Source organism: Zootoca vivipara, chromosome 15, assembly GCF_963506605.1.
Source record: "Zootoca vivipara chromosome 15, rZooViv1.1, whole genome shotgun sequence".
Taxonomy (NCBI): domain Eukaryota; kingdom Metazoa; phylum Chordata; class Lepidosauria; order Squamata; family Lacertidae; genus Zootoca; species Zootoca vivipara.
This window is the reverse complement of record NC_083290.1, coordinates 29,710,181-29,729,684: the sequence shown is the minus strand read 5'-3', so window position 1 is coordinate 29,729,684 and position 19,504 is coordinate 29,710,181. Positions and strand designations below refer to the sequence as shown.

The 19,504-nt window shown below is 50.4% G+C and overlaps 2 protein-coding genes across 3 annotated transcripts in view; one reads left to right on the top strand and one right to left on the bottom strand.

Annotated features, from left to right (window-relative positions):
* Positions 1-536: 536 nt before the first annotated feature.
* Positions 537-19,092, bottom strand: RNF214 (ring finger protein 214). Of its 2 annotated transcripts, none has more exons than XM_035139280.2 (16): positions 18,940-19,092; positions 16,792-16,942; positions 14,680-15,202; positions 12,901-12,960; positions 9,769-9,909; positions 8,167-8,306; positions 7,385-7,453; positions 5,918-6,014; positions 5,530-5,618; positions 4,838-4,928; positions 3,501-3,599; positions 2,862-3,241; positions 1,957-2,095; positions 1,735-1,842; positions 1,477-1,572; positions 537-782 (listed from the first exon to the last, which is right to left on the bottom strand). In XM_035139280.2, the coding sequence occupies exons 2-16, from the start codon at positions 16,932-16,934 to the stop codon at positions 717-719; spliced, it is 2,241 nt and encodes a 746-aa protein (XP_034995171.1). In that variant the 5' UTR covers positions 16,935-16,942; positions 18,940-19,092; the 3' UTR covers positions 537-716. The 2 variants fall into 2 exon arrangements, with proteins under 2 accessions (XP_034995171.1, XP_034995170.1); XM_035139279.2 differs by having other exon boundaries at positions 16,792-17,032; positions 18,940-19,085.
* The window catches only part of PCSK7 (proprotein convertase subtilisin/kexin type 7), a 33,329-nt gene continuing 32,872 nt past the window's right edge, over positions 19,048-19,504 (top strand). The window contains exon 1 of the mRNA XM_035140182.2: positions 19,048-19,340. The gene's annotated coding sequence lies outside the window, so the exon portion shown is untranslated. The remainder of the gene's footprint in view (positions 19,341-19,504) is intronic.

The following is a 19,504-nucleotide window of genomic DNA, read 5'->3' as shown; positions in this document are numbered from 1 at the left end:
TGCTACAGGGACTTCAAGGCAGCTTGAAAAGGGGGGGAAGGAAGCACTGCGAAGTGGGGAGGCCCAACGACTGCCAGGTTGCAGATGCTGCTGCTTGTTGCAGCCAAGGCCAGAGAGGGGCAGCAAGGTCCTTGGCCTCACTCCCACTCCCCACAGCTTTTCCGAAGAGCGACATAACCAGGATCCTGGTGGCAGAAGCAGAAAATCAGGTGGTGCTGGGAGAAAGCGAGTGTAAAATGAGGGAGTTGGGATAGGCGCCACCTGAGATTCCAGCACTGTAACTCCCCCCAACCCATGTCTGTGTCAGAAACATGAATGTTTAACATGGTAAATTATTGCATTAAAGAGAAGAAAAAAAGCCTTTTCTTTCCCCGCCTCTTTTGCTTCAAGCCCCATTATTTCTGGTGTGGCAGGACTGGCAGCAAAGGAAGAAAGGAGGTGGGGAATGGGCAGGAAGCCGCAGTGGAGGGGGCCCAGACAGCAGCAACAGCACCACCACCACACACACACACATTCTGCATAATATACACACTTTATTATGAACTGGTATGTATACAGACTTTCTATACACACATTCCCTATAGAATAAAAATGTACATGTGTATACATGGCCATATAAATATAGAGCTGTAGAAATTCTGGGGGTGCCTGGCGTCTTGCTGGAGCTCTCGTCCCACCCAGGCCGAGTACCGCTGTTGTCCTCTTTGCACCCATGGTCATTTCAGACTGGGACAGAAGGGGCAAGCGTCGTTGGTGTTGGTCTGAGCCCAGAACTTGATGCACTGGAGGAAGAGGACAAAGCCTGCCGTTTCACAACCGCCTCCCCTGGGGTAAGGGGTGGGGGCTAGAAGCGGTGTTTGCACAGCGGGCAAAACCGCACAGGGTCTTTCCCCACCTCCAGCAGCAGCAGCTATAGAAAATGCCAGCTTATGCTACCACCTACTAATCTGGAACTAGTTGGATTCTCAGGGTTTACCCCTCCACCGGGAACCAGGTTAAGGGTCCTGTGTCCTTGAAACCAGCGCTTGAGAGTTGGAAGGCGGAACAGACTCTGATCTTGAAATTCCCTACCCCACCTACTAAGACCCTAGGAAGCTGCTTCCCCTAGGAGGGAGAGGGCCTTCACTCCATTTGGCTCATGGTGGAGAAACTCCTGAGTAACAGCGGCAGCAGCTCTTTATAGCGACTAGAGCAGGCATTGGCAACCTTGGCTCTCCAGATGTTTTTGAACTACAACTCTCATGATCCCTGACCACTGGCCCTGTTAGCTAGGGATCATGGGAGTTGTAGTTCCAAAACATCTGGAGAGCCAAGGTTGCCTATGCCTGGACTAGAGCTTGAAAATGTGATAGCCTTACAATTTGCTCCGCCGCAGCCAGGTGACGGAACCCCATGGTGTGAGTCCTTCCCTGGAAGGATGCCGCGCTGGGCGTACCCCACAGGCTGCCTGTCTCTAGGGCACTTCTGAGCACCCACCTCCTTGTGCAGCACATGGGAACAAGCCATGGGGTGGAGCTCGCTAGGCTGGACCAGTTTCTGGCACATCAGACACAGTTTGCAGGCCGCAGGAACCTGGTGGGCACAGAGAAACGAGAGAGTGGCAATGAGGCGATGGGGTGGCTTTGGCCACTGGGCAGGGAGGGTGTCCTCTATGACCTCCCTGTCTTTCCCTGCCCCCTTTTGCCAGGCCCAGTTCAGAAAGGCCAGGGAGGTGAGGAGATGTTGATGTCTTACCTGGGGTGGTGTCCCGCTGTAGGAGACCTGAGCCGAGGGCAAGAACATGGGGTTGGTCATCTGCGGCAGAGGAGCAGGGAACATCGGGGAATGGATCCGGCCAAGAGGCTGCAGTAGCAGAGAAAGCCGGGAAGGTGGTGGTGGTTTAGCATCAGGTGCCCCTTGGACCAAGTCATTTCCCCCACCTTGAGGGTCCCAGCCCCTTCTTTCCCCCTTGTTTACCTGGGTCCCAACAGCTGCTACCCGCTCCTGCTGCTCAACCAGCTTGGCGGCCACCAGCTGGTTCAACTCCTCCATGGTCAGCCCAGCCAGAGTCCTTCGTGCGGCTTTGATCTGCTGCAGGATGTTGGTCAGCTGAGCCCTGGAGAGAGCATGCACTTGGTCACTTGTTACAATGGGGGGTGGATGCTGCCCGCCAGAGGAGGTGGGGTTATCAATATGTTCTCTCATACAATCTGATGAGAGAGGGAGGGGTTTCCCTAAAACAAGCCTGATCTTGGGGAGCAGCCCCAAGTTCAGGCACCAAACTTCAGCCTCAAACCAAGTAGCAGCAGCAATCCAATGACCCCTTTTTTGCAGAACAACTGGAACAGGGCACAGCAAAGTTTGCTCCCTGCAATTCCCCTTGCAGCTGAGGGTTTGGGGTCAACTGTGGCCTCTTCCCCCACATGCTCTTTATATGAAGGCTAAGAAACCACCCATAACAACCCTTCGACTCCCCCAGGCAGCCTAAGCTGGCAACAGGGCTGCTCCAGAATGTAATGCACCTCTCACCACTGGATAGCTCAGATGGTTAGAGAATGGTGCTGATAATACCATGGTCACAGGTTCAATCCCCATATGGGACAGTTGCATAACAGATGATCCTCAGGCTCCCTTTCCAACTCTACCATTCTATCATTTAGACAATGCCCCTACCCTACCCTCACTCCCCCAGGCTACTGCTTGCAAGCTCAGCTCTGCAGCAACCACCCAGGCTGCCATTGCCACCTGCCCCAGGGCTGCGAAGAGAACCCTCTGTGTTTCGCAGCTCCCTAGACAAGCGCTGCAGGTGAGCCAAGCAAGGTGAATCCCCAGCAGCTCCTGTTTCTCAAGACAGCTCTGACAGGCCAAGGAGCTCAACTCACTTGTTACACTGGGGAAATCGTGTCAGCAGTTTTTCCAGGAACTTCTCAAGCTTGTCCACGGGAGGCGGAGGGGGTCTCTGGAATTCTGGCGCCGCTTTGACTCCGCCCAGACCCGGCGGGGGAGGGAGCGAGGCGGTGGCAGGTGTGACGCGAGGACCTGCCAGGGAGCTGAGGATGGGGCTGTTCCTGCCCTGAGAAGCAGCGGGCAGAGGGGGCGAGGGCTGGCTGGGCCTGGAGATGGTTGGGTTGAGGAGCGGGAAGGAGAGCACCCGGGGGTCAGCGCTGGGCATGACCATGGGCATGGGGACTGTCCCAATGGGGAAGGGCAAACGCGGGGCAAGGGAGGAGTTGGGCTGGAACGCTGGTAGGAGGAAGTCTGTCTGAGAGGAAGAAAAAGAAAGAGGGAGGGTGCCCGTTAGCTCAGAGTGACCACTTGCCAGCTCCCTCTTTTGAAGCAGGTTTTTCTTCTGAGGTCACAGGGACTCCCTAGCACAGCTTAGGAGCTGCAGCTGGGCCAGGAAGAATAAAGAGCTGCTTTGCAACATCATTGCCTTTCCGTCTTCAGGTTCAGTTGCGCATGCCTGCCTCCACCCGCAAAAATTCTGCGCCTGGACTTGGGAGAGGAGGGAAAGTGCTCACCTCCAGGGGTGGTGGGGGCAGGGGGGGCGTGGGGATCTGTGGGAGGCTGCTCAGCTTGGCCCCGTTCCGTACCAGCTGGATATGGTCGTTGTACTGGTCCTAAGAGATGAAACGCACATATTCAAAACAAAATTTAAGAAGAAGTATCAGAGTTGTTATTATCATAATTAATTTATTCGCCTTTTAAACCACCGCCTCAAGGTGAACTATAGCCCTGTTTAGGGAAGTTTTTAATGGTTGATGTTTTATCACATTATTATTATTTTATTATTAATACAGTCATACCTCGGTTTAAGTATGCTTCGGTTTGAGTACTTTCAGTTTTAGTACTCCGTGGACCCGTCTGGAACGGATTAATCCACTTTCCATTACTTTCAATGGGAAAGTTCGCTTCAGGTTAAGTACGCTTCAGGTTAAGTACAGACTTCCGGAACCAATTGTGTACTTAAACCGAGGTACCACTGTATTCTGTTGGGAGCCGCCCAGAGTGGCTGGGAAACCCAGCCAAATGGGTGGGGTATAACTAAATTATTATTATTATTATTAGGTTGTTTAAAACAGCTAAAACAGAAATAGAACAACTACACTTAAAAGATATTAAAACCCTAAGAAGGGGACATGAAAAGGCAGAGCCTGAAAATTATCAGGGATAAAAACAAAAAAAAAATACAAGCTGCAAAGAAGAATGGAAGATTTGAATTACAGTGGTACCTCCGTTTACGAACTTAATTCGTTCCTGAGGTCTGTTCTTATGCCAAAACCATTATTAACATGAGGCATTTTTACTGATGGGGCCTCCCGCTGCTGCCGCACCGCTGGGGTGCGACTTCCGCTCGCATCCCGGGGCAAAGTTCACAACTAAGGTTAGCAGAGCTCGTTATCCGAAGCATTTGTAAGGAGGATGGTACATAACCCAAGGTTCCACTGTATTATAACCTCACTTGAGATAATTTTCTTTTATCTATATGCAGGAGTTGATAAAGGGACAGCTGAAGGACAAGGAATTTGCTAAGAAAAGAGATAAAGCTGTAAAATAAGCAGCATGTTAAAGGGGATAAATTGGAATATATCTGAGAGAGTGGGAAAGCAGGGTTTGTTTGTTTTTTAAAAAAACTATTAAATTAATTTTAATTCAGTGTTGATGTGTTATAAATTTGAAAACGAATAAAAACTAAGTGGCAAAAAAAAGTAGAGACCCACTTATCCAACTGGGAAAGTCTGTTGGAAGAAAAAAATGTCTTCAGCTGTTTCCGGAAGGTGCAGATAATGGGATTCTGCTGTATCTCGAAGATTCTATATCTTGCAGAATCCGAGAAGCGGGAGCCTTTTGCACTTACACGGACGCTCTCCTTGGTCATTCGTATCCTGTTCAGCCTCGTCTCCCACTCCTGCTTTGGCCGGATGGTCTCCAGCGTTGGGGGGGCTGACCTGCCCGGACAGAACAGCAACAAAAGAGCTTCAGCGAGGAAGAGGCCCGGAAGAAGGGAGGAGAAGCACACACCGCTCCCTCTCTGCCCAACTCCACTGAGCCTCTGAGCCAGGGAAGCCTCTTCTAACCCTGAGATTCTGTGTGAGGTGCTGCATACATTCAGGTCACAGACGGGCATGTGTGATGTCACAGGACAGGTAGCAGCCTCCAGCATTGCAAAGGTACAGCCTGGCTCCTACTCGAAGGGAAAGAACCATGGAGGAAAACTCCTCAACATCTGAGCTGCTCCCACTCCCAGGGCCGGTGCCAAGTGCCCACCGAAAGAGAACCTGCAGTGAGGCTTCCTGAAAAGGATTCCAGGGCAGAGGCAGTTGTTGTCATCACCAGAGGAGTAGCCCCTGGGCACCTCCTTGTGGTTTTTCATAGGGGAGAGTAGCAAAGGAGAGCTGGAGACCCTCCTCTCTTGGGTCCTGCTAGAAAAAGATGGTGAGGTACCAGAATGGAGAGTGCAAGCATCCCAATTTCCTCTCACCACCCGGTCAACCTACAAACCTCCACTGTGTTACCTCTCCCTCTGCTAAGTCCCGGCCATGTACTCACTTGAGGTAGGTGAGGTGGAGCTCAGCTTCTTTCTCTGCCTCTTCCAGCTTCAGCACCAGCAGCTCCTTTCGGCTCTCCAGGGACAGGATCTATGCAAGAACAGAGGGTCAGGCTGACCTGCTCATGCTGACCTCACTAGGCTCAGGGAGGAGAAGCACTCAGTCACTTGGATCACGGCTCTCTGGGACTCCCCAACCACAGTCCTGCAAGAAGCCCCTTCTCAGGCAGAAGCCGCTGCTCAGTGACTTCAAGGCACAGCATGCAGAGCCAAGCAACAGTGCTGCTCTGCTCTCCTTTAGGCATTGTGGCTCACATGGAATATGCTGTTTTCGTTGTAGGCACCCAGAGGGTGCTCAGCCTCAAAGAGGGCTGCAGGGTGCCTACCTACCTCTGCTTTCCAAGCCCGCTCCGTCTCCTCCAGAATCGACCGGTTGATCTCATCCTGCTGGTTCTTCAGCTTGTCCAGCTCCACCTCCCACACCTCCCTGGGGAGCAAAGAAAGTGCTCCAATTTAGGGTCCAGGAAGTGGAACTGCCCCTTACTCCAGGATATTCCTGTCTCACTAAACAGAACCCTCATTGGCGAGCCTCCGATCTGGCTGTGCACACATCCCAGCGGACAACGCAGATTAGTTAACCCTCCTCGCATCATCTTTTGGACATCCATTTGTAGCCATAAACAAGGGTTCCCCCCCCAGCCCTTGCAAACCATGCTTGCGGGCAGAAACTATAACCTAGGTTAACAACAATTCCAGTTTGTCTGAACATGGAGCACATGAGAAGCGAAGACCCTGGCTCCACAATTCACGATGGGGTGGAAGATTCGCAGGCTATGAAGGAGTTGCTCACAAATTCATTGACAGCTGCATGAAATATTGCAACTAGGAAGTGGAAGGGGCAAGGGCAATATAAAATGGAAGAATGGTATAAAGAGGTGTGGGATATAGCTATCAATGATAAATTAACATGTGCCATTAAGGCAAGATGGGGAATATGCAGGAGAAATTATTTTGAGGAGATATGGAGGGTGTTTGTAGAATTTATACTGTTAAAGCGAAAAGGGGTCGAACCATCGCAAGAGGTGTTGAAATTTTGGGAGGTTGGATAGTTACAATGGAATGGTCTCGGTGGTGGGGTGCACATTATTTATTTATTTATTTATTTATTTATTTATTTATTTATTTATTTATTTTTACTGTTTTATCGTGTTTTTAATATTCTGTTGGGAGCCGTCCAGAGTGGCTGGGGATACCCAGCCAGATGGGCGGGATATCAATAATAAATTGTTATTACAGTACTGTATTACTTTGTAAAAATTTTTTTGAAAAATTTAAGGAGCCTGGCTCCTGGATCAGACCAAAAAGAGGGTGTATCAAGTCTAACATCCTGTTCTCAATGTGGCCAGCCAGATGCCCAAAGGCAGGACCCCACCTGCAGTTCCCAGCCACTCATATTCAGAGGCCCACTGCCTCCTAAGAGTGCAGGGAGAACACAGCCTTATCTTCCACAGGTTTGTCTAAACCTCTTTTAAAGCCATCTGACTTGGTGGCCATCTTGCAAGAGCTACTTCTATTGTTTTAATTATGTGCTGGGCTCCTCCGACTTGTGGCATTCTGTGAGAGGGACAAACCATTTCTCTCCATCCCTTTTCTCCACACCCACGTGTCATTTTATGTAATAGTTTGATGCCGACATCAAACTGGCACAAGAGAGGGGAACTGAAAAGTTCTCCCCACAAGTGGGAACAGACGCTCTCATGTGAACCACAGTCTCCTGGTAAGACCGCCAAGAGAGAGAGAGATGCGAAGGAGGGCAAAGCACAGCAAAAACATTCTTAAGAAAAGGAAGAGGCCTACTTCTCCTCAGACTGCTCAGCAATAAGGGAAACGATCTTGTTCTCCTTCTCCTCTTGCTCTTTCAGCAGCCTGTATGGAAAGAGAAACGGGACATGCCAAGTTAATTCGTTGCCCTAGGAAGGGATGGGAGAACCTCTGGCTCTCCGGATGTGGCTGGACTGCAGCTCCCATCATCCCTGAGCCTTAGCCATGTGGGCTGAAGCAGACGGAAGGTGAAGTCTGATAGGGTCTCCATGCCTGGCCCATAGGGAGCTGCATTTACATCCACAGAGACCAAGGCTGGGTGGAGGAACCAAGTCAAGACTCAGCCACACTCACATCCAGCAAGGCCGATCTCTATTATCATTGCTGTCATTGTTGCTATTATTTCCACGTTCATTCCAAAGTGTTTTACCGAAAACAATAGAAGCAGCTAAAAACATTTAGGAAAACAACAAAAAGGTGAGAGTCAAAAATGATACATGACGGCAGAGACTTCGTCACCAGGCTGGGAAAGCTTGAGAGAACAGAAACGTTGCTTCGCAACTGTGCTTCCATTTCCACCTGGAGAACAGTTGGGCCAATGGGATCTCCCGGAAACCATGGCTGAGCACCAGGCAGCCTGCAGGGTGCATGGGGTCAGCTGAAGTTGCTGAGCAAAAGTAGACTTGGTGAGAAGGTGCAGATCAAAAGGACCCCTCCCCACAAACCTGGCCAACCTGACACAGACTTCTTCCCGTTTTGGATTCTGACCCAACCTTCAGAGCGGCCCAAGCATTGCTGTCTCTAACTCTCATAAATACCTCCTGCCTTTCTCATAGAGCTTCTCAATTTCTGCCTTCAGATCCTGCTCCTTCTGCAAAAACTCCTTTTTTTCCTTCTCCATCTTCTTCTTGGTCTCTTCCCGCTTAACAGTCACGTCCTGAATGGCCTTCAGAATCTCCTAGAGGAATGGGGACAATATAGCCAGCATTTATATTGGGCTTTCAGAGCTCAAAAGGCTTCACATTGGTTATATATATACTCTATGCCTTCAGCATCACTGTGTTACCAGGGTGGCTAACAAATTCAGATAAAATCTAAAAAGTGGTGTTGAAAATACTCAAAATAAAACACATAAACCCAACTACAGCAGCAGCAGCCATCCAATGAAAAAGAAGTACAAAACTTCTACAAGTTCTTAAAAAAAAACTCCTGTAATCATCACCACCCCCATATTCCAGAAGAGGCTGGGCAGTGTTTTGCCCAGGACCACCTAGCAAGTTCATAACCAAGATCTGAACTCATGACATCCTGAATTACAGCACACACTCTTAGCTGGTACGCTACACCACGACACTACCCAGAATGTTAAAAAATTATCTTTAAAAATCTAGGAACATAGAAAGTTGCTTTATCCCAAGAAAGACCATTGCTCCATCTATTGCAGTATCGTTAATGTTGACTGCCGTAGTGGTTCTCCAGAATTTCAGATAGGAGACTTTCCCAGCTGGGCTTTATGCATGCCCCACCATGGAGCTATGCCCTACTCTGCATGCAAAATACACGTTTTGAAGTCAGGAAAGCTGCAGAGTGCTATCAAAGGTACAAGAAAGCTCTGGACCAGAAAATATTGGGGTCAGATTCATTGCAACTTTCAGCGCATTCCTAGTCTTCCCCCCGCTTCTGTTAACGTGGTTGCCTTGGTCGACCACAGGAGGCCTAATCAATGCTTTTCCCCAAAGCCAATCACCCTCCAAATGGCTTGAGTCTCTAAAAACAGAGAGAGAGAGACACCCTTGGCTGTTTCTCCCAATTGACCAACAATGTCCAAAGTGGGAAGGAACAGAGAGCTCTCCATAACAGTCCACTCACTACAGCAGAATTCACATCCCGTTGCACAAGTGGACCTTCGCCCTGTAATAAAATGGTTTTATTACTTGTCATTTGCTGTTGGGGCTCCTTCGGGAGGAAAGGTGGGACAGAAATTTAAGAAGCAAATTCCACCAAGGTTTTCTTTCCACTCCATCTTGAACCCACCAAGCTAAGCAAGTCCACCACCTATGACTCTCCCATGCAAGGCCATATCTTCATACTTCCCACTGTTAACACCACTCGCATAGCAAGAAGTGGCCCTGCTGCACACAGAAGGTCCCACGCTCGGTCTTTGGTACCTCCTCTGTGATGGCAGAGGCAGCAGTAGCTGCCGCCAGAAGCTGGAGGCAGGACTTTGCTCTGCCTGAGTTGAAGGAGAGCCACTGTCAGCCACAGCAGGAAGCCCTACTGGGCCAGGGAGATCAACAGCCTGACCTGGTACAAGGCGGCAGCTTCCTGCCTTCTGTGGTTCTGTCCAACACTTGAGACAGGCAGCCTCCCCTTGGCTTAGCTGCCGTGGAAAGAGGGAAGGAAGAAGCTGCTCTGGTTACCTGGTGGTTCTTCATTTCTTCTTCCCTTCGCTGCTGGAGCTGCTTCAGCTGCACTTGGAGCTGATTCTCCACCTGCCTCTGCTTATCTAGCACTTCCTGGTAACGCTCCTTCAGCAAAGCCCTCTCGGACATCATTTTATCCTGCCAGGGTGCAAAGAAGAAAGAAGTGAAAAGAGGGACCCCTTTCTCCATCTTCACAATTACACCACCCATTGGAGTAACTTTTTCTCCCTGCACCCTAGACAGATAACGAAGAGGTGGTAACCTAGAAATTGGGGGGGGGGAGGGGAGGAGTCTGTCCTGTTCTGAACCAGCAAGCTTTCCATTTCCATGAATAACACGTTGCCAGGCCAACTTCCGCCTTGCCAAACATAATCATCTTTGGCGATCACTCATAGCCGAGTAAGATTGTCTTCCATGAACATGGTCTTAACAGTGAGTCCGTAAGTGACTGTGGAGGCCAATTCTGGAGCCACACGTCTTTCCACAGTGGGGACATAGGTTTCTGGGCAGGAGTTGATCACGGTGAGGGTTTGCCAAGCGTGCCTTTCTCTTAGCGTGTTTCTCCCTTTCGTCCTGAGTTCAAGCGTCTTCAAAGTCCATGACACCTTTGGTAAGGGCTGTTCTCCAACTAGAGCGCTCGCAGGCCAGTGTTTCTCAATTGTTGGTGTTTATACTACATTTTTTTTAGATTTGCCTTGAGGGAGTCTTTAAACCTCTTTTGTTGACCACAAGCATTATGCTTTCCATTTTTAAGTTCGGAAAAGAGTAGTTGCTTTGGAAGACGATAATCAGGCATCTGAACAACATGACCAGTCCAACGAAGTTGATGTTGAAGAATCATTGCTTCGACACATGATCTTTGCTTCTTCCAGTACACTGGCATTAGTTTGCCTATCTTCCAAAATGATGTGTAAATTTTTTTGGAGACACTGTTGATGAAATATTTTGAGGAGTTGGAGATGGGATTTATAAGTGGTCCACGTTTCACAGGTATACAGTAAGGTTGGTGGTACAATAGCTTTGTAAACAAGCATTCTGGTTCCCCCGCGAATGTCCCGGTCCTCAAACACTCTGCTCTTCAATTGGGAGAAAGGTGTAGTCACAGAGGACCTCGGCAGCTACGGGGGAGTTGTTAAGGAGATGCTGGTAATGTTCTTTTCAGTGCAATGCAATATCTTCTTTCTCTTTTAGAAGTCTGGCACCATCTGTTGAGCGTAGGGGACATATGCCATTATTTAATGGTCCATAGATGGTCTTTGGGCTTTAAGGAAACTCTGTGCATCACGAGTATCGGGTAAGTGCTGGACCTCTTGAGCTTTTTTCTTATCCACCAGGTGTTCTTTAGTTCTCTGGTTCTTCTGTGAACCTCAGCCTCAGTGTTGGCATAGGTGTTTTTCTTAGTGGTACAGTTTCTACCTTCCCAAACATATGAGGTGGGTCAACATACAGGTGCCACAGTTGGGCACAGATTCAAGGAAAACATCTACAGCAAACATGTCACTTATCTCTATGCCTCCAAATTACCCAAGCACAGAGCTGGGGTTGTCCTCATCTATCCTTGGGACTACTGGGCTAAAGGAGCAGTTAGGGAAGCAACCTGAACTATGAAGAGAAGAGAGAGAAACTCTTCAACACAGAAAGAACAGATCTACCATCTGAACGAGGAGAGGTGACCCCCTTGCCCCCCCCAGCACCAAGTCATCTTTTCCCCTTGAAGTGCACAGAATCCCCAAAAGGAGATTAATCCTTTTGTGTCTGACAGAGCTTTATTTCGAAGCAAATAGGTACATACGTAGATTCAGGTAGGTAGCCGTGTTGGTCTGACACAGTTGAAATAAATAAATAAAATTAAAAAATTGTCCGGTAGCACCTTAGAGACCAAAATCAGTTGGTCTCTAAGGTGCTACAGGTACATATGTCATTTTATTAGTATGCTGCCTTTCCGGTGTTCAAACTGTGCTCAAGGCAGCTTACAACACACACAAAACACACACATGCAACGTAACAAAAGTAGTCCATACCATGACATCCAACTCCCAAGAGACTGTGATCTACAGTGGACGCTCGGGTTGCGAACGTGATCCGTGCGGGAGGCACATTCGCAACCCGCAGTGCCGCATCTGCGCATGCGCGGGTTGCCATTTGGCACTTCTGTGCATGTGCCAAGTGCGATTTAGTGGTTTTGTGCATGCACCGAAACCTGGAAGTAACCCATTCTGGCACTTCCGGGTGCGGCGCGGTGCACAACCCGAAAACATGCAACCTGAAGCATCTGTAACCTGAGGTATGACTGTACTCCCGGGGAGAAAAATAACAGTGATCTACCTGTTTTTTTTGGGGGGGGGGGTTCAGAGTAGTTGAGCCTTTTTTAGGGGGGGCAGGTCAAAGTTAATGAGCTTTTTTTAAACAGTGAGTGTGAAGAATTATAATTATATAATTATATATTATATAATTATAATTATAATAAATCGCTCACCAGCAACACAGCCGCTAACAGCCGCTAACAGACAACAAACGGGGGAGAGGGGCAGAGACATGGTTCTAAACAACGCGAGTGATAAGGATCCCGCAATCAACCTGATCATTCGTGGATCAATTTGTCGGTTGCGGTCGACCGGTTGGACACCCGTCGTATACAATAAATTAAACATAAAAATACGCAACCAAACTGAACGATTTCCACATAAATCACAAGGAAACCTATAATAAATAAAATGAACTCTGCTAGATAAAGGCTGCACTTCTCGTTTTAGGCTAGCTTCAGCACAGACATTCACAGACCCCCCCCCCCGCTCTGTGCTCCATCCAGGCACACAGGATTCATTATCTGTATTCAAGGACACATTTCAGCCAGGGACAAAACACTTGTGGGTGGTGCAATTGGGGAGGGTGTGTGGCCTGGGGATCAGCTAGAGAGTTCTGGAGGGCCACGTAGGGCTCAGCCCTGCAATGGGCTCTCCTTACACAGCAGCGCCTGACCGCTATGAAGGCAGAAGTCATCAGGGATTGAGTCAGAAGCCCCACCCCACCCCACCCCGCTCTGAGCAGGAAGATCTGAGGCTGCCTTCCTGCACACTTTCTTATTGGAGGAAAGGGGGAGCTACCCGTGCAGAAGACAGCACAGCTTACCAGGCTCTTTTCAATATCCTGATCAGTGTTCACTTCCAAGTCAGCTGTTCTGAAGTCGGTCTGCAAAGGGAGGAGAAAGTCCAGCCTGTCAAATATGTCATGAGATGCATTTTGTGATGCTCTTTTGGATGTTACAGTGACAAGAAGCTCTGGTGAAGTCGCTTTGTGGGGCTGTTAGTCGACAGGGCCCAGGCTCAGCGTGCAAGGCCATGCCTCCCCTTTCACTTGATTACCAAAGCTAATCTAAACAGAAATGCTGTTTCAGAGGTTGGAGGGGTTATGCACAGCTTCAGATACAGGCTGAGCCACTAAGTGGGTCCTCTTTCTGTTTAACCCTGCTGCGAAGGACTAGAAACCTGCAAAGCCCTTTGCCTCCATTTGCAAGACTTACACTTTGCAAGACTACTTTCCTTGGTAAGAGGCATTTTGGTCAGTAATGTAGTTAAACACTTTGAAGTACAGGAGCAAAACATGGCGGTCCCCCATAACTACACCCTGAGCGAAGAGTCACTCCACCCACTTGTGGCCCCCAGCAACTGGCAATCAGAGGCACGCTGCCTACAGCAGTGGAGACAGAACAGAGCCATCGTGCCTAATTCTTTTCAAGCCGTCCAAGTTGATGGGCATCACTACATCTTGTGGGAGCAAATTCCATAGTTTTAACTATGCACTACATTGGTGTCTCCCAAACTTGGGTCTCCAGCTGTTGTTGCACTACAACTCCCATCATCCTTGACCACTGGTCCTGCTACCTAGGGATGATGGGAGTTGTAGTTCAACCGGTGGTCAGGGATGATGGGAAATGTAGTCCCAAAACAGCTGGAGACCCAAGTTTGAGAAACATTGCTACTTTCTGTCTGTCTTCAGTTTTCCAACATTCAGCTGCACTGGTTACCCTCAGGGTTCTAGTAAGTCACTCTACCATGTTTCTCATATTATAAGACACGTCTTATATTTATTTTTTCCTCAAAAAAACACACTATGGCTTATTTTCAAGGGATGTCTTATTTTTTTCCTCCTCCTCCTGCCGCAGCCGGCATTGCTGCTGCACCTATCACTATGTCTTATTTTCGGGGTATGACTTATATTCCTTGAATGCTTAAAAATCCTGCTATGGCTTATTTTATGGGTATGTCTTAAAATATGAGAAACAGGGTACCCCTTTTCCCGCATCATCATGTGTAATTTTATGCACCTCTATTATACTCTCTCTCTCTCTCTCTCACACACACACGACTAAGCCTGAAATGTTTGGTTGCCATTTTCTAAGAACTCTCAGCTGTGTAACCCCCAAAAGCAACGGGTGTACAGTGTAACAACCTATTAGGATCAGCTGACAGTCAAAGAAGGGATGTTTATAGAATAAATTGCAAAGCTTATTAAGCTTGAACTAAAGCTCGTCAGCCAGCAGAAATGCAACCTTTAGCCTTTTAAATAGAATTGCCAAGAAGTATTGCCATTTAAACTGCCACCATGAGGAACCCTACCATAGAAAAGGTAAAAGTATATCCAGCTGCTTCTTGGTTATTTCTCCCATTCTCCAACTTCCTCTATGCTAATCGATCAAAAACAATATGAAAACCTGAAGGTATCCATATCATCTCATTCACTTGCCAAAGCAAGGAGGGCCTACCAATGACCTTGGTGCCCCCGCTGTGAAAAAAAGTCCCATGCACCCTCCCCACTATGCCAATTTCAGTGTATGGTAAGACTCTCTATCAGACAGGAGTCTCTCCAAAGCACCCCACCTCCCGCAGCCTCCCCAAATGAGTACTTGACCTGCACTGCAATGTTCTGGGAGGGCTTTTGGAATACGCCTTCTTGGTCTTGGTCTTCCTCACTTGGAGATACTGCCAAGGGCGTGTCTTCCAGATCTGGGCACCCATTCTGCCGCCTGTCATGCTGCAAGATCAAAGATCCCAGCTCATCCTTGGAGCAGTTCAGGACGTCACTGGTCTGGTCCATGGAGCAGTCTGCCTGTGTAAGCGGTGAAGCCATTGGTAGACTTTCCCCAGACAGAGGTGGTCTCTTTTCTCCAACGGCATTGTCCAAATCAGGCAAAGGCAGCTCCTCACTTGAGGGCAGCGAGGCAGCCTCAGTAAGGGGGCCAGGCAAAAGCTCTTCTGATGTCTCTTGGTCCTGGGCAACTGGCAAGGGTGAGTCATTCTCCGGTTCCCCAAAATCCTTTTCTGCTTCTTCCAAGTGATCACCTTCCCAGCTCTCGCTAGTTTTCAGGTGGGTGTGATTGGTGGTGGCAGCCAGTGGTAGGCAATCGTCTTCGTGAATGGAAAGGTCACTTATGCTGTCCCAGAGAACAAAAAGAGAGAACAATCAATGCCCACTGTAAATTTCACCCAAGTGTGCAACAAAGAGCGCTCAGTTACTCCACCTCACACACACAGTTACCAGGAAAGGGGAAGAACTTGCAAGCTACCTGCTCAGGTGCCCTTGCAAAGAGACGAATGGCTAAGAGCTTTTGTCGAGAAAGTCTTCCAAATGTGACAAAGGAATGCTCAGAAAGCAATTTAAAAAAACCATACATACAAATAAGAGAAGAGTGGAAGTGTTTCAGAGACTATCTTAAGAGGCTACAATATTCAATTTAACCTGCAAATAGGAGTTAACATACGAGCATCAGATAAAACATCAAATAAAGGAAGATTTGAGAGGGAAATGGGTGGAATATCAGGATATGCAGCCGATCAAGGTTTGCTTAGAATGCTACGGAGAGATGGACTGGGAAGTCCTAGGAAAAGGGATAAATGATGGATATCATTTTATGTGTGTATAAAAGTTGAAAAAATAAATTAAAAAAGAGATGCATTCAAAAGCTAATACAGATGAGGCAGTAACACTGGTGCCACAATTGTAATTTTTTTAATGTTTAAAAAAAGAAAGGGGAAAAAACACCATACATGTCATTTATAAGTGACTCCCATGATTGTTCACTCCTGACTTCACACCTTCAGTCAAATACTGACAACAACAACAACAACAACAACAACAACACCTTTTGAGTGTTCCAAGTGTTTCACATACATTATCTTAGCTGTGCATTTAAGTACTTGCCTGGTGGCTGCAAGAGACAATGAGGGGGTGGTGTAGGAGGGGCTGAGCATTAACCATTAACATCACCTCTCTTAGAGATCTAAGGAGTCAGGCTTAAATGCCAGGTAGGGCTGGGGAAGAGGCCCACCTGAGAGCACTGGAGAGCCACTGCCGGTCAGAGAACACGATACTAAGAAATGAACCAAAATCTTTTGCAACTTTGGAGGGTGGGGTTGGTTTGTCTATCTTGCACGGTGCTTTGGAGGCACTCAGAAGCAAACACCAGAAATTCTTGCTCCTTCTGAATGCCTCCCAGAACAGCATGCTACACAATTAATAGCCACATGGCAAGGATAGCCATCTGTTAGCTCACTGTATACCCCAAGTTCCTAGCAAAGGAGTTCCTGGAGCCACATCTCGCTTTGCAATTGTAGCCTGCACAGCCTCTTAACCAAATCCCTAAATCAGAGGCAGAAAGGAAAGAGCGCGGATGCGGAAAAGTCAAGCCACCGCCAGAATGAGACTGACCACACCTTAACAACAAAGAAGGAGAGGCATCAGGATGCTCAGCACCGGACAGACAGCAAGAGAGGATCAAAGCCACTGAAAAGGGTCTCTGACACTCCCTCAAAGCAAACAGCTAGGCTGTAGCACCACTCCTCTCTATAGACACAGCAGGTACCCAAACGAGAGGGAACTCATATCCTGCTTCCTTGAATACCACCACCCTGTAACCTCCTTACTGGAGGAGTCATTTGGGCTCTATTCTATTGGGCCATTGCTGTTCTTCCAGAGGATTCTGGACTCCCACCTGCCAAGCAACATTTAGTGTGTCCAGCTTACCTGAGAGGCAAACTGGCAAATCCTTTGGGAAGCTCAGAGTCGCATGGGGCAGGCTGGCTGGCAGGAACACTTTCGCTCTCCTCCACCTCTTCTTCCTCCTCCTCCTCCTCCTCTTCATCATCTTTGGTTTGCTCAGAGGCCATCGCTCTCTCTGCAAGCAGAGAATCCAACAGTCACAGCTGCACTTGGGACCTCAACTCACTCTGGGGTTGTCTTCCTATGGCCAGTTGGCAGCAGGTTCCTATTGCAGAGATACAGAACCAGTGTGGGTGTTACAGAGTGGGGCTAGAGCAGGCACCCCCAAACTCGGCCCTCCAGATGTTTTGGGACTACAACTCCCATCATCCCTACCACTGGTCCTGTTAGTTAGGGTTGATGGGAGTTGTAGTCCCAAAACATCTGGAGGGCCGAGTTTGGGTATGCCTGGGCTAGAGGCAGCAGCAAGGGAAAGGCATCTACCACCACCACAAGAACAACCGACACAATACGGCAGCCAACAACCTTGGGGTACAGCAGTACAGGAGGCTGATCTCACTGCAGAACCTCTGGATTGCTTGAGAGGTCCGGGTGTCAAACTCGCAACACGCATGACAGGATTTACAGGTGACTAGTTGCCTGTGTGGGCTCCCTGCTCCTAAACCAGGTTCCATCACAGACAAAGAGAGGGGAGGTTCCTAGACCTGTTCCTTGCATAGCAGAGGGATGTGTTTGCAAAACTCTTCCCTTGGCAACTGGGTGCAGGGACTTTGCTGCTGCTTCTGGCTCTATTTTTACCCAACCTGTCAGCCCAACAGCCACCAGTAAAGGCCACTTGGGCCTCCAAATCCCAACGGGTCTGGGGTGCATCTAACTGAGTGCAAGATTTGGCAAGCAGAGGTCCAGAAGATCAGGAGGCATCCCCCCCAAGTCTAATCGAATTTAAGCCCCGAAGGGAGCACAGCGAGAGCTTCCTTTGCAGCCCAGGTTGAGAAGACCAGCTTGGGGGGGGGGGGGGGGGCTATCAATTCAGGTTACCAAAGCCAGCTCTACCGACAAAAGATCCGGATGCAAAATACTAAGGAGAGGAGGAAAGAAAAAACCTTTCAGAATATCACTTTCCTGGGGATGCGGGAGGGTAGGGCCGGGGAGACCTAAACCCACCCACCCCCAATAGGTGCCAACTCCCTGGGGCCCTGGGTGCCCGAACACCCACACAATTCCCAATGAAAGGGCCGGGCACTCGCAAATTTCGGTGCCAGGGCCATGCACTCTGCATGGCACCCACGGCCCCGGGCACCCACGGTCGCGGGGCTAAGTTGGCACTCCTGCACCCCCCCCCCCATCTGCAAAAATGCTCCATGTTATGTGGGGAGACGAGAAGGCCAGTTGCCAGGGGTTGGGGGGACCTTTTCCGAGACTTGCCGTGCTCCGCGCTGCCTCTGGTGTCCGCTGCGACTCGGGCCTCGCCTGGGACGCTCAACTGGCTCGCTCGGGGGGAGCCGGATGCGGCGGCGGCCCGGGACGAAGCGCGGCCTGGTGGCGGCAGTGGTCTCCTTCCCCTTCCCCCCCTCCTTCCGCCCCGCCGAGGAAGCGCGACCAAGAGGGAGGCCTGGCAGGCGCCTCTGCGCACAGCTCCCCCTGCCGCCCCGGAGGGAAGGAGGGAGCCCCCGAACCACCGGAGCGCTGGAAGGAGGTGGGGTGGGTGGGTGGGTGGGTAGGGTAGGCAGAAAAAGCAAGCACCCCACCGCCCGCAATGCACCCCCCACCCCCAGGGACAAGAGCACTCCTGCAGAGCCAGCCACCAAACACACCACCGCCCCAAAATAACTTCAACTAGGGGGGCACCTGCCCGCCACCATCGCACGCTTCCCCCTATCCCCGCTGAGCCCCGGAACCTCCTTGCCCGGTGTTAGAAGCAAAGGTGAGGAAACCGAGCGTGTGCAGAGCGCCGACTTCCTTCCCCGCTGCCGCGGCGCTCAGTAAAAGCAACCGGGGCGAGGGTGAGACGGGGACCCCCTCTCCGCACAGATCTTGCAGGTGGCCCTGGAGAAAAAGCGCCGCTCGGTCCCCAGGAAGGGCCGCCGGAGACGCTGACCGACCGCCGCGCTTCGTTCGATGCCATTTGGGAGCGTCAGCCTGACTCTTGCATCTCCAACCACTCGCACTTACCGCGCCGTCAGCAAATTCCCTCTCTACCCTCCAGAAAGCGGCGACACTCGGTGGGTGGCTGGGTCGCTGCCCGGGACGCGACCCCTCTCTCGCGCGCCCTGGAGAGGCTTGGGGCGCAGCCCCTGCAGCCCACCTACCCGCCCTCCGGCTTCGGGGACGGGCGCAGCCAGGAGGGAGGGCCGACGGGGCGGGCTCCGGACGTGACGCGCCCGGCCGTGGCGCCGCCTTGGCCGCCCCCGCCGGATCCGACCTCGCTGGCTGCCGCTGCCTTTGCGCGGAACCGGGCAAGTAGCAGCAGCAGCAGCAGCAGAAGAAGCCGGGCTGGCAGCTGCGTCCCGGGGAGCGAGGCCGTTGCCGCCGCCTGCGCCCGGACCCATGCGCCCCGCTCCGCCTCCTCTGAGGTAGGTGCAGCAGCTGCTCGGGATCGCTCGGAGCGGCTTGCTTGTCTCCGCGCCCGGTCCTCGCTTGAGCCGATCCTGGCGGGCCCAGTACGATACCCGCGCCGCAGCTCCGGTCGGGGACCGTCCGACTCCCGGGACGCGCCCAGGCCGTCGGCTAGCAGCAG